At 34.8% G+C, this 13740-nt stretch overlaps 1 protein-coding gene across 1 annotated transcript in view; it reads left to right on the top strand.

Moving 5' to 3' along the window:
• The window catches only part of KIAA1468 (KIAA1468 ortholog), a 99575-nt gene that overhangs the window by 34636 nt on the left and 51199 nt on the right, over positions 1-13740 (top strand). The window contains exons 2-8 of the mRNA XM_009885281.1: positions 1092-1181; positions 9338-9409; positions 9518-9573; positions 9684-9797; positions 11680-11883; positions 11976-12067; positions 13057-13365. Of these exons, the coding sequence (XP_009883583.1) occupies positions 1092-1181; positions 9338-9409; positions 9518-9573; positions 9684-9797; positions 11680-11883; positions 11976-12067; positions 13057-13365 (937 nt within the window). The remainder of the gene's footprint in view (positions 1-1091; positions 1182-9337; positions 9410-9517; positions 9574-9683; positions 9798-11679; positions 11884-11975; positions 12068-13056; positions 13366-13740) is intronic.

The raw sequence follows: 13740 nt of genomic DNA, 5'->3' as shown, positions 1-13740 counted from the left end.
GGATTTAAATACTTTCTGTGATGTTAGTCACGACAGAATTTGACTGGCAAGTGATGAAATTGCTTCTATTTCCACTGACAGTTATCGGGTTTTTTGACAGCTGTATGGAATTTGTTCTTTGTTAATGTGACAACAGCTCTAATGTAATTAAAATTATTTCTGAAGTGCTACATAGACATTAATTTCAAAAGGAGGGGAAAGATACTGAGTTACTTAATATAATTTCTGCATGTTCAATTGTGTTAGGAACGTGTTCTATTTATTTTGGGTTCTGTCACTGCGTAATTTCTTTGCGCATCTTTCTAATAAAAAGGTGAACATGTGCTTCAACAGACTTGAAATTATCAAAATTGCATTTTGTTTGATCCAACCCCCAAAATAAAAAATTTTAAGGTCAGATCAAAACGTGTTGGTTACTGAACTTATTGAACATTTTTTTTTAACAGTTTAATTGTAGACTGTGAATATTGTACCCGCACTAGCATGAACTGTACTTGCTTTGCTTTAACTTTGCTAGGTACTGCATTCCTTAGTAAATTCTGTATTAAATGGCTATGTACTGAAGTTAATGGTTAGATCAGGAGATATGTATATATATTTGGTCATGTTAACATACCTTAAAATACTGAAAAAGGGAAAAGGAAGTAGTGTATTTGAGGCAGTTACAGGTTCCTGTAAAATGGGAACATAACTTCTTGAAACTTGTTACAGAACAGTTTGTATCTGGTTTCTTGTGTGTGCTCACCTGCATGTCCAAGCCTTGTGGAAAAGGGGGAGCACTGCACTGCCTTGCTCCTCATCTGCTGTGGACAGGGTAGAAATGCAGCCTTTTGGGGAGCAAGGGTGAATTTCTTACAGCGTCTGTTCACTGAATTTGCTGTAATGCTGTATTTTTTTTTTCAAATTTCTGACATACTCTTTAAGGGCAGACTTTTAGAAAACGCAGTAAAATTTCAGTCTTGCAGAACACTTAGTAAGCCTTTGATTTATGGTTTCTGAAATGAGATGATGTTTTGACTTTATCAAAGACAGTCAACTCTTCAGAATTGTTTCTGATATCTTTTTTTTTTTTTTTCTGCCCCCCTCTTAAGATCGTGCTGGAAGCATCAGTACTCTTGATTCCTTAGATTTTGCAAGATACTCTGATGATGGCAATAGGGAAACAGACGAAAGAGTAGCAGGTAAGTGTTTTTTTTTTTTTTTGTATGATTGAGGAATCATAGAATGTTAACTTTACCATTTAACTTGTTCTTTCTAGCAGCAGTATATTTAAATGAACATTCCTGAAGATGACTAGGCTTCACTGCAGTGGTTTAACTAGTCACTTAAAGATATAATCATGTTTCAGACACTTCTACTATAATTACTGTAAATATTCATGCCAGGTGTACTTCTGTATGATTCCAGGTGTCACCAGGGTAGAAGCAAGCAGCGTACTTGTAAACTGTGCCCAGTTTTTGACAACAGAACAGTATCTTAATATTGCCTACTGACAACCACTGTTTAGCTGAAACATGCTAAAATATTCTATGTAGTAGTCTGTGACTACTACACAGGTGATAGCTTTCTGATATAAAGATCTGTAGCAAGTCATCTCTTAAATGTAGCTTAGGTGTAGATCAAACAAGCATTACAAAATCAAGAGTAAATTTGGGATTTTCTCAGTTCCATAAATTTTCTTTGTTACAAATCTTAACTGTAGTGCTTTTCTTCTCTCCCATTTGATTTCTTGATCGTATAACATTGTTTTGAAGAAGTGACAGGGAGGTTTGGCCTCTTGCAGTTGTTCTGAATTTAGGAGCATGTGCATTTTTAATTTCAGGTTTTATTATTATCTTGCCAAATGCAGAAACTGCTTTTCTCTTACATTTGAAATTACTATATTAATCTCTTTTGCATGCAAGCTGTGTTTCTCTTATCCAGGCTTTTTTCTAAGTTCAGGTATTAAGTTATTCACAGCTGCTATAGAGAAACCCATAGAAACTGCTGCAGAAATTCGTTTACTTCTTGTCAATTAATACTGTTTAATACCATGAGCACATGAAGGTTTTCCATGCTGTGACCTTTGTTAGCTTTATGAAACCTGAAATGATGCAAGCTGTTATGTCTGTGCTCTGAAGTGCCATGCTTCATGCTAGCAGAAATACTGTCAGGTTCTTAGGCAATGAAAAGGCTGGTGAAACATAGTTCTGTAGAGGATCTTGATTCCAAAATTTCCTCTCTGTCAGTCTGAAATGGCAACCAGTATTGACCCAGAGAGAAGAAACAAAAGTGTTGGGAAAAATCTCATTTTTCTTACCCAACCAGTGTTTCTGAGGTGAAGGACTGGATTAAATTCATGAATGTGAAGCAGATTCAGGTATATTGATGCTCCGGTCTGGAATGATAGGTACTTACTGTTACTTGATTTATATGGAAACTTCCAGATTCTTATTACTATGTAACTACTGCCTTTTTCAATATACGTAGTCAGTTTCAAGGAGGAAAAAGTTGTAAATACATGGCTAATCTTCTAAACAGTGTGTTTAAGGAACTCAAGTATTTCTGAATTGTGTCCTTAAATACAAGGAAGAAACAAGCAAATTCCAAATATTTTAACTTTTTCATGATCTTGGTAGATTTCTCCAGTTTCTAGCCAATATTTCTTGGCAATAGGATTATTGAGAGTGCTAGTTTGATCTTTGCTTGGACCTGTCTTTAGTAAGTAAATTGGCTTAGAGATGTTTGTAGACAGTAAAGACCAGTCAGAATTGACATTCAGTAGAACAATTCTTCTGATGGAACGTTAATGACAAAATATTGATGATGTCCAGCATGAAATAGATACATCCTAAAATTAAATACTGAATTTAAATAAGTACATCCTAAAATACATAGAGATTTTTGAAGATTAGAGTATATTAGTTGACCACTGTCATATGTAATAGACAAGCAAACTGTATGGCAGGGTATTTACGTTACATTTCTGTATTTCTTTAGAGGGGTTTTTCCATGAGCTGTTAAGAGGTGACTTGAACAAAGCAAGACTGGATATTATTTCTGAATGTTTGTAAAGACTTGAAGTTTTCCAAAATACCCTATTTCTACTTAACATTCTGTTCAGTTGTAATTACTTAAAGTCTTTTGCCTCAGTTCTGTATAAAACCATCTACCTAAGCAATAAACTTCAGAAAACTGTTACGTATTTAATTTGCACATAAAAAAATTATGTTAGTAGAGGTTTCAAAAACTTTTCATATCCAGTACCTTCTTTGAACAAACTCTGTCTTATAACTTCTGCTTTTGAAGTATTCTTAGCTGCAAATGCACTTTGAAACATAACTAGAAGTCCATCCTGCTTATTTCTTCTCACATTCTTTCTTCTCAGTAAAGAGCTTTGATGCTTAGGAGATAAAATTATAATCTGTTGCAAAAGCTTGAGGTCGTGATCTGATAGTCATATTTTTCTTTTGATAGTTTTCAGAGTGAGGTTTGAATAGTTTCGTTTTGTAAATGCCTTTCTTATGCTGTTATCTCTGTTTTTTTACTGTTTGGACAGAACCCATGATTTCCATATCAATTCCCTAGTCAAATGTCAAATGAAGGGTAGGAAATAAATGCCCATCAGTCACTAAAGAAAGTGGTCATGAGTCAGAAGGACTTTAAAACTGAAGTTATACATACCCAGTTAGAAATACTTTTATACCATTGCAATGCTAGAAAGCACCAAATCAAAAAATGTGCATGTATACCATCCAGAGTTGACACCCCCCACCCCCCCCCCCCCGCGCACGCGCGCACACACACACACACACACTCTCCCGTTATGGATGGTGTTAGGCTTAGCTGCTGTATTTTTTTATTTTTTTTTACCAATCCAAAAATTCCTGGAAATAACTAGGAAGACTCTTGTTTGAAATAGACTTCAGTATTTCAAATAGCCAAGTTCATTCCATCTGGTGTTAGACTCAAAATTTGGCCTAGAAGCAAACATGTTTTGAAGAGTTGATGTGAACTTGTCGCTTGGAAAATCTGATTGAAGGAAACTAAGCGAGACTCTTCTATACTGTTATTATCAGCTTGACTGAAAAGATGCAAGTCACAAAAGCCAGTGAGGGTATGGATGAGCATGACAAAACTAACTGCACTTTAGAAATCTTCCTTGTCTACCTGGTACTAACACAAATATAGAGAGGTGTATAACAATTTGGATAATACATTTGTAATCCATGCAGAGTTTCAAAAGATACATGCATCCTTAGAGCTTGCAATGTACTAGATGGAAACAACTTGTTCTCTTCAGACTAATAGGTCTTGAATCCAAGTTCACGTATGAAGTGCTGAAACCGTTGGTGCTAAGATTAAGTCAGTACTGAAGGATTTATTAGGCTTAGTAAACCTCCTCCGAATATTCATTAAAAAAACAGAGAATGGAAAACCTGTTCCATTCCTGTGAAATAAAGAGTACACCTGACTTGAACTCAAATACGCACAGCATTTGGTATAAATAGGTCGTCTGACATTCAATCTAAGGAACTAAATCTTCTGAGACATGTGAAATTGACCATGTGCACAAGTATGCTTGTGATCTAAAACCCCTACTTTCCATAATTCAAAATATTTAGTATTGCTAACCTGCCTTTGACATCTACTGTTCTGAGAATCTGATAATTTTAGAAACACAATGCTGTGTTTTCAATTATAATAAAATTAATTCTCATAATCAAACTCCATTTCAATCATTTGTGTTTTCAGATCTCCCTGCATTAGCATTGATTTCAGGCTAGACTACATATCTCTGATTGGCAGAATAAAATACTGTCCCTGTCAGGATTTGAAAGGAAGAGACAAGTTTAAAAAGCACTTGATTTGTTTTTGAGGATTTCATTTATCTAGACCTAGATTCACAGTTTCTGCCTTTTATAGAGCCTTTTTGTTTGTTTTTAACAAGTACTATTAGTTGTGAGCAATCAAAATCAGAGGAGAATCCTAAAAAAAACCCAAACCAACCACAAACAAAACACAAAAGGCATCTGTAATACAACAGTCACTTGCTGACACTGTGTGTTCAATTTGTTCATCCTGGAAGTGGGTCTGGTTTTGTCTTGCCATTTCCTGTCTTAAGCATTGTTAGAGAATTGTAAGCCTCGTTAATTTCCATCCAAGTTGGTGGTCTCCAAGGGTTAAACTTGAAGATGAGATTGCTATAGTTCAGGTCTTTCCTGTAGCTGGTGCTGTCTCATTAACTTAAAAGCACGAATGAGACTAATGAGTTAAGTGTTGGCTTCCCACTAGTAGAATGATAACAAGTTCTCTGTTAACTTGCTTATGAACTCTCATGCTGATCGTAATTTTGGTAGCTTGATAGTCATCTCTGATGCTGCAGTAGAACTTTCTGATTCAGGTCTATTTGTATTATATCTGACTGTAAGTATGCTCACTTCTTGTCTTCTTAGGACTAGTGTCAGGGAAGTGGGAATTAGGAAACATTAGGTCTTGAAGTATATTCTGACAGTGCTAACTGTAATCAGAGAATTTAGATTTCTTCTGATTGACTCAAAATGTATGCACAGATCCATCAAATGTAGTAGGATGTCATGCACGTTTTAGAAGGAATAATTTAGGACATCTAGAGTTCTGTGTTTACTTTAGAAGGAGGAAGAACTTGAAATGACAGTTGAGAACCAAGCAACAACAAAACTTATAACAGTATGTCCAAATTTGAGGAACGCTAGGTAAGCACAGGGCCCCTTGATACTTCAGCGGAGAACTGCTTTTAAAAGAAAATGCCAGAATGCCATATAGTGGCTTCACAACAAAACTACCTTTCTGCTGTTGTCTGAAGTACTTCATACTGAAGTGTGCAAAAGTCTGACAAGATAATTCATATGTAGAATGTAAAATTCTAGTAGAATTGGAAAAAATACTGCTTATACAAAAGTAAGTATTGAGATTTTTTTAAAGTACTGTTTATTTCTTCAACCTTTTGGCCTTGGCCCAACAAGACTGCTTTCATGTAGATCTCAACTTGTTCAATATCCCAAATTGCAGGTTGTTCTTTGTAGCTAGCTTCTCAATCTATGGTTCAATAGCTCTGCAGTCATTAACAAATGTGGATGAGTAGGATAAAATCCTTGAGAAAGCTTAATTTTTAAATTTCTAAGCTGAACTCTTAAGTAAGTCTAAGTAGTTTGGGTTTTTGATTTTTTGTTTGGGTTTTTTTTTTCCCAGAATGGTAGCTGTAGTGATTTGAGTTCTTTATAAAAACAAAAAAGCGAGAGAGCCACTTAAATTCAGAAGGAGCCGTTTTCTCCTCTTAGGCTAAACAGATTGTTCAGAAATGCCCTTTTCTTGTAGGAAGTTTAACCTCAGAGCTCTACATGTCTACTCTCTGCTTTCCTGATGTGGAGGAGAATCAATTTGGTTCTTTTCTTTCCTAGGCTGTCTGCAGAAAACTCTTCTGTGCATCGTTTTTAAGGAGCGTCAGCTCCTTTGACTAAGTACTATAATGAGTTATACGTGTTATCGGTTCAGTCAAGCACAAGTTAAGCTTTAGCTGGCTTTATCAATGCTTTTGAAGGGTTAACTTCTCTAAGGTACATAAGCTTTACAGTAGGAGGGGGAGAGCAAGATAATGTAGTTTATTTTAAAAGTCAGTACTTGACAATGGTTACAAAGAAGGGGATTAGAGGTTGCTTTTTTTTATTTAAGAGAATGTCATATCATCAACAAATGGGGATTTCCAGTGTTGATTTCATTACTACACGTGTTGAGTTAAAAATTATTACGTATTTTGGGAGAAGATTGCATTTCAGTGTAGCTTCTACAATGAAGAGATTTTAATCATAATTTAAAATTTGATTGAAATGGTGTTGTAGCTATTTACAAATATTTATGCTTCTATAAAAAAAATACAAACAAGTTTCTTCAAATAAAAGCTAAATTTGTGACTGACCTAGGCGTCTCAAGGTTTGTATGGTGGCAGTTATGATATTAGTAAGACTAAGAGATGATTGTAACAATGCTGTGTTGTAGTGTAATTATGTGGCTTCTTATGCTGCAAAGTGACAACTTCTCAAATATACTATGTCCAGAATCTCCCACTGTATACAGAGAAACATGCAGCAGAGTAATCTACTTTTAAGGTTGAATGGGTAAAGTCTCAATGGCTTCTAAGAATTTTCAGCATCGTGACAGTTCACTAAAAATTAATTCTTGCCGTCTGACATGGGTTTGTCTGACATAAGTTTTTTTGGCTTTCTATGCCTTCAGACATGTCTTATTCCTATTTCCTATTTTCCTTAATGGGATTCCTTAATTTTTTCTAGTTTGTGTTGTTTTCCTAACTTTTTTTTATTATTTATATCATTCTAGTGCAGGGCACTCCTGATCTGCAACTGTTCTGGTCTTTGAAAATGTTTTACAAGAATAAAATGTTAACACACAGTGATTTCCATAAGAAAAATTACTTAATTTGAATTCTTTACAATTTTCAAAAACTAACAAATTAGTAGCTTACAACTTAGAATTGTAACTGTGAATTAGTAACTCAAATGCAAGGAAGTGCTAAAATTATTAGATACTTTACTACAAGAGCATTTTCTAACTTTGTTGCACAGAAGTATTTGCAGATCAGCATTGCTGAATACTAGAGAGATTATACATATTTTATTCATCGTATCCTCAGTTGCGCTTTTGTATCGCTGCAGTAAAATTCTGTGCATCAAACAAGTTACTTTTATGTAGCAAATGTGGTGTACTGTAGTTACTCCTTCAGTTTTTATGGATAAATGCAAACTGAGTGAATCCTTTTTTCCATGCTTGCTAATTATCAAAAGAATCTTAGTAACAGATGTTCAAAAGAGGAAACCATTTTATTTGTAGTCTTCAGTAGCATTTCTTACAAGCAAAAACCAATGCAGTGTTTCTGCCATGCATTATCCTCCGTGTAAATAGTTAAAACGCCGTGTTAAATTGTTTCCAGGCAATGATTAAAATTCTCATTAATATTTTCTTATTAAAAGCAGCTATAGCATTTTTAATTGTGCATGGCAATAAAGTAAATGTTGGATAATCTATTTAGAATAGTTTAACACTTCAGTATGGTAGCTGTTGTGTGCTCATCTCTTCTAGTTAAGTACAAGTATCCTTCTTTCTGGTAACTATATATTTAAGTGTGATGAGATTAATCTAAGAATTAATGAAATGCATGTAATTATCTGGTAATTCCGTAAATAGGTTCCTTTAGATGCTCTGTCAGTGGCTATAAAAGGAACATTTACTTTATGTTTTGAAAAGGTACAAGGTTTTAAAATTTGAGGCCACAGTATATGTATGGCCTCAACATCAAAACACATGAAATTCCAGTGCAAAGAACTACTGGCCCTTTCCGGAGGTAACATTGGAACGTGAGAAACACATAACACATGACAATGGGTGGGGAGGTGGAGCAGGTGACAACAGCAGCTAGAATTACATATTTTTGACTCTCTAAAGTTGAGTCTAGATCATTGAAAGTGTTGTATAGTCTAGAGCCACTTGAAACTTTTAGAATAAGGGAGCAGTGATATTTTTGTTGCAAACTTCTCTGTAAGTACTATATGAGAGCTGCATATTTTGGGGTATTTTTTGGTCTTGTGCATCTCTTAAATGTATTCAACTAAATTAAAAATCTTAGTCAACTCTAGAGTATTCCTAAAAATCCACTATTTTTAAATAGATTTAAAATGAGATTATTTTTAGTAGTAAAATAAAGTATGTTTCAAGTTCTGCCATTGAAACCACTAAAATTTCAGTGTACAATTTTATTTAAAAAAAATAAATCTGTAGTCTCAATGGGGCAGTACATTCACTTCATGGTTTAAGCTTTGCTACATGGAGACAGCTTCCTCTGCTGCCAGCATGTATTTGTTTGCTTTAGATCTGTCCTCTTGATTGCCCACATATTCCCCTTGCCCCCCACAATCAGAGCGTTTGATGGTTATCAGCTGATTGGAAGAGTGGGGAAGAAATAACAAGCATTTCCCAGTAATATGCAAAGCTAAAAGCAAGAAAAAAAAAAAAAGAAGGGGAAAAAAAAAAAAAAAAGACTTCCAAACCCTACAGCGAGTCCTTGTCAGACAGCTTGAAATTTTGATTTAGCTAACTTAAGGCAAATGAAACTATGGAAAATGTTCACCAGTTTGCTTTCAGACCAACTCTGCTGCATGTGTTCATAAGTTCCATAAAGATTGCATGCTTTCTGTTTAATACAAACTGTATATTTTTTTTCACACCCATCCTTGCTTTTTATATTTTATTTTTGTTTCCCTTGCCTTGGTTGGATGCCTGTGTGTGTTTAATCCAAATCCCTGTCCAGTCCTGGAGTTTGAACTACGGAAAGCCAAGGAGACCATACAGGCCCTCCGAGCCAACCTGACTCAGGCTGCAGGTGGTGTACATAAACCTTTTCTTAAGTCTCTACTTCAACCAATGTAGAAGTAGCTGACCTCATCCTGTGTTTAAGAGTAAAATTTAGTTACTTTTTTTTCCTCCCCAGAAAATGAAGTTCCTTTGCAGGAACGAAAAAATTATAAATCAAGTCCTGAAATTCAGGTAGGTGGCTGGTGATAACTGAGCTTTGCATGGACTTTAAGACGGATTTGCTTCCGTAGTTGGAAGGAAGATGAACCAAAGATGGAGTGTATTGTTTTCTTTTTTTCCAGGAGCCAATCAGACCTCTTGAGAAAAGAGCTCTAAACTTCCTAGTTAATGAATTTTTATTGAAGAATAGTTACAAGCTTACATCAATAACATTTTCAGATGAAAATCATGATCAGGTAAAGTTTTCTTGTGTTGTTTTTACGTGCTTGCTTTCCATATTCTGATCTTGTCATAAACTCAAATGAATTTAAATGACATTTCCTGTGCATGTAGTTCACTTCATACATACGAGTATTCTAAGAGTTAAATATGTTAGTCAGCGTTTTTGTGTCTAAAGCATGGTTTGAAAACCGTGACGTATTTTCAACTTTGAGAAGTATTTTCCCAGAATTTGTAGGAAGGAGGCAGAATGCTTGCATTGGTTAAAGGAAAGAAAACAAGAAGAAAAATACTGTGAGTTATAGGTACTTCTACACTTTCCTGGATTCTGAGGGACACCTTTTCAGTTAAACTCAAGGATCTGGATGTAGTAAAATTTTGAACATAATCTTTTCCTTAAATTGTACTCAGTTGATTTGTGCAAGATATACAATATACTTGGTTTGTCATCTCCTGGGCATGTGTATGAGTATACTTAATCATACTGTGGCATTGAATACAGTCTTGAAGAAGCTCTCAATAATAAGGTGTTACCTTAAATAATTCCAAACATAGCTGTACTTTGATGCATTTTTGTTAAGATGATCAGTTTTGTGTCTCTATTGGCTTGCATTTCATGGGAAAAAATTCTTCAAATGTTCAGGAGGTTCTAATTACATTCTGACTGTTAGTGGGTGAACAAAACACCCAGTGACATCAACACCCGATATATATTCAGCACAAAAAAATGTAATATTGCCAGAAGACTTAAATATTGAATTCAGTATTAAATATTCAATTTTAACCAGTTCTATCTATAACTAGTCCTCCTATATTTTTCCTACGACTCATATCCTAATCTGTAAAGAAAATGGGTTGTCAAATGAAATTTCGGGATCATCCACTTAAGATTTGAGTTTAACAGTGCTAGGTTTCATACAAATATTTGTGAGGATACAGCCCTGAAAAGAGAAAAGATGAATAATTGTCCTTACTTTTTATGTGTTCTCAACTGAGTGTTTTATGTTGTGAGACAATTAGCAAAAAAAGGAGAAAATTCTTAATTCTAAAAAGTAACTAGAAACATACTACAATTAACATATAGAATGCACATTTTTTTCTAGGTTATTCACATCATTCTTTCAGAAAATAATCTTTCTTCAAATAGGTTTATGTAACGAGACTATGGAAAAATACAGTGGAAATTGTGAACAGTAGGAAAAAAGTTAAAAAAAAAAAAATTGAAATACAACATCATTAAAGAGACCATCACAACTTCTGTATAGCAGTGCACATGCTTATATATACAGAGTCATGGAATGGTCTTGTAATAATAGGATGGTAACATGTCAATCGGAAAAGGAAGGACATACAGTGATGGTTTGAGGCAGGAAGCCCTAGTATTGTTTACACCTCTACACGATTAATACAATTATGTTCAAATTTCACTGACAATATGCACCCTGTCTATCAGTTGTCTACAGAGCTATTTGACTGTCTGCTTCTGGAAAATTACACCTGTATTTGTGCATGAAATGGGAATAAAATGATACCCCTATCAGTAGGAAGCCTTCTGTCACCTGCTCTGGCTTCTGCTAGAATTTAGTCTACATTGTATCTGATTCTAAAAAGTGTTCATGTCCTGGAAAAAAAATAAATTGTGATCTATGTGTTTTTTGAAGGTCCTCTCTTTAGTATGTTACCTAGAGCGTCCTTTAGGGTGAAACTGCTTTGCGTCATGAAATGGATCCTTTTTCTACTTTTGTTTCTTGCTACCTGATTTAAGCTTTGATCTCCTTTACTACAGTGCAATCTTGACCTGATTATTTTGCTGTTGTGTGACATGCAGTCAAACGAGGAACAGAAACAAAAAGAAAAGGAATTATATTGTATGTTTTAGTTTCTCTTATTCCTTTGAAGGATTTTGAACTTTGGGATGATGTAGGATTGAACATTCCAAAACCTCCTGACCTGTTACAACTCTATCGTGACTTTGGAAACCATCATGTTACTGCGAGAGATGTGGTGGATGTATCAGTTGGTGTAGAAGATGATGAGTTAGAGGCTGCTACTCCTATACTTGGGAGCGTCCCTGTATTTGAAACAACACCACAGTCAATAGAAGTAAGAGATTGTACAGAAGAAGTGTTTCAGCTGTTTGCAGTACTGTTTAACTTCTATTGTACTAAACTCTTTTGTTTCTATCTTGTATTTAGCAATGTTTAATAGTGCAAAAATTAGAAGATCAAATTAGTGTGTTAAACAGTGAGAAGTGGTCTTTGATGGAACAAATCCAAAGACTTGAGAGGTATGTACTTACCAATCTGCTTGACTGCTGATCAATGTTGGAATAACTTCTCAATGTTTTTGTAGCACATATGTGAAAGCGTACAAGTCATGTTTATAAAGTTACTAGTTCTCCAGAGCAGGGCAGTCTGTCTTTTTTAATACGTGGTATTTGATTTAGAAAAAGGAAGAGTCTTCAAACTGACTATTATCCTTTTATTACCCACATCATTTCATTTTGTACTCAGTTTTGTTCTCTCAATGCAACTTCTTTAGTTACTTCTTTGAAAACAGAATCAGTTCTGATGTGTTTTGTGTAGGTTTTCTCTTCAGTCAGCTTTATTTCACTGTAGTGTGTACAGCTTGCAAACACTGTTAGAAAGATGTTTATTTAAATAACTTATTTCAACACAGTTTTTCTTTCTACAGAGCAAGAATAGTAGAAATGACAGTATCTTTAATAAATAACAAAAAAAGTCTTTAAAAGTTTAGTCAAAACATGATTCTGTAAGCTATGAGATATCATTCCTCCTAAGACATGCACCGATACAACATATGGGCAAGTGCATAATTTCTAAGTGGCTTTATTGACTTACATAGTTACCACTTTAAAGCCAGGTGGGATAGTATATATTTGTTCACCACTATAGTATTTAAAGTTTTGCATCCCAGATAGAGTTCTGTCTCGTGACAATTTGTGTCACAGTGCTCATGTTTCAGCCAGAAGCAGATAACACTATTGTTACTCACTTATTTCATTGATTCACTCACTCAGAGTGCAACGTTTTTCCTGCTACTAATTATTGATTAAAGAGCTCCATTGAACCAGTGCCCATTTGAACAGCTTGTGTGATATAAGTTATTTCTGTTAAAGGAATTTTTGAACGTACTGGAGTTGAAGAGGAAGCTCTTCAGTATGTTGTCCTTACTTCTGTGCTTCAGTCTTGTGATTCCAACAGCCTTCTTATGAAAGCTACAAAAATATTTCACTCTTTGCTTTTCTTTTTTTAGTGAAATAGATTTTCTGAAGAATGAAAACTTTGCTGTGTCAACAGTTTATGGTGTAGCTCCCCATCCTTCTTTAAAACAAGTGCCTCTCTCAGTCTCAGAGGACAATGGACGGTACTTGGATATCAAGAGCTCTGAGAATGACAATAAACCTGGAAACACTGAGGAAACAAACCTTTCTTTATCAGCTGAAGTGGATTCAAGGACTTCTAAAGATGATACGCTAAATTCTGTGCCCTGTAAAGAAACAGAGAAACTGTCCTCTTGTGCTCCATCAACGAAAGCTGCAGTCCACTTTGATAAACCTAATAGGTTAGTGATAAGTTTTAAACTGGAATGCTTTAATGGAAATTTCTCGTAAAGTGGATAGATATTTTTCTGACGGTAAAATTCTGCAGAATTCATAGATCATTTGCGTTTTGAATGCAAATAAAAGACTCAATGTACCCTTAGGGTACAGTGCTGATACTTTCATATTGTTCCTAATCTTTTTAGGAAGGAGTGCATTTGACAAATTTTTAGATTTTAGTATTAAGTTTTAGGGTTTCTTTTCCCCTCCTACTTGTTTCTAAAAGCAGTCCTGTTTCTTGCAACAACGAAAAAAAGCTGAAATCAAAATGGTGAGTGGGAAGATAAGATATTTCCATTCTCTTTAAAATTTTTATTTCATAATGAAATATCTTTTGT

The sequence above is a fragment of the Charadrius vociferus genome, unplaced genomic scaffold, assembly GCF_000708025.1.
Source record: "Charadrius vociferus isolate BGI_N301 unplaced genomic scaffold, ASM70802v2 scaffold565, whole genome shotgun sequence".
NCBI classification, from domain to species: Eukaryota; Metazoa; Chordata; class Aves; order Charadriiformes; family Charadriidae; genus Charadrius; species Charadrius vociferus.
This window is presented reverse-complemented; position numbering and strand designations above follow the sequence as displayed.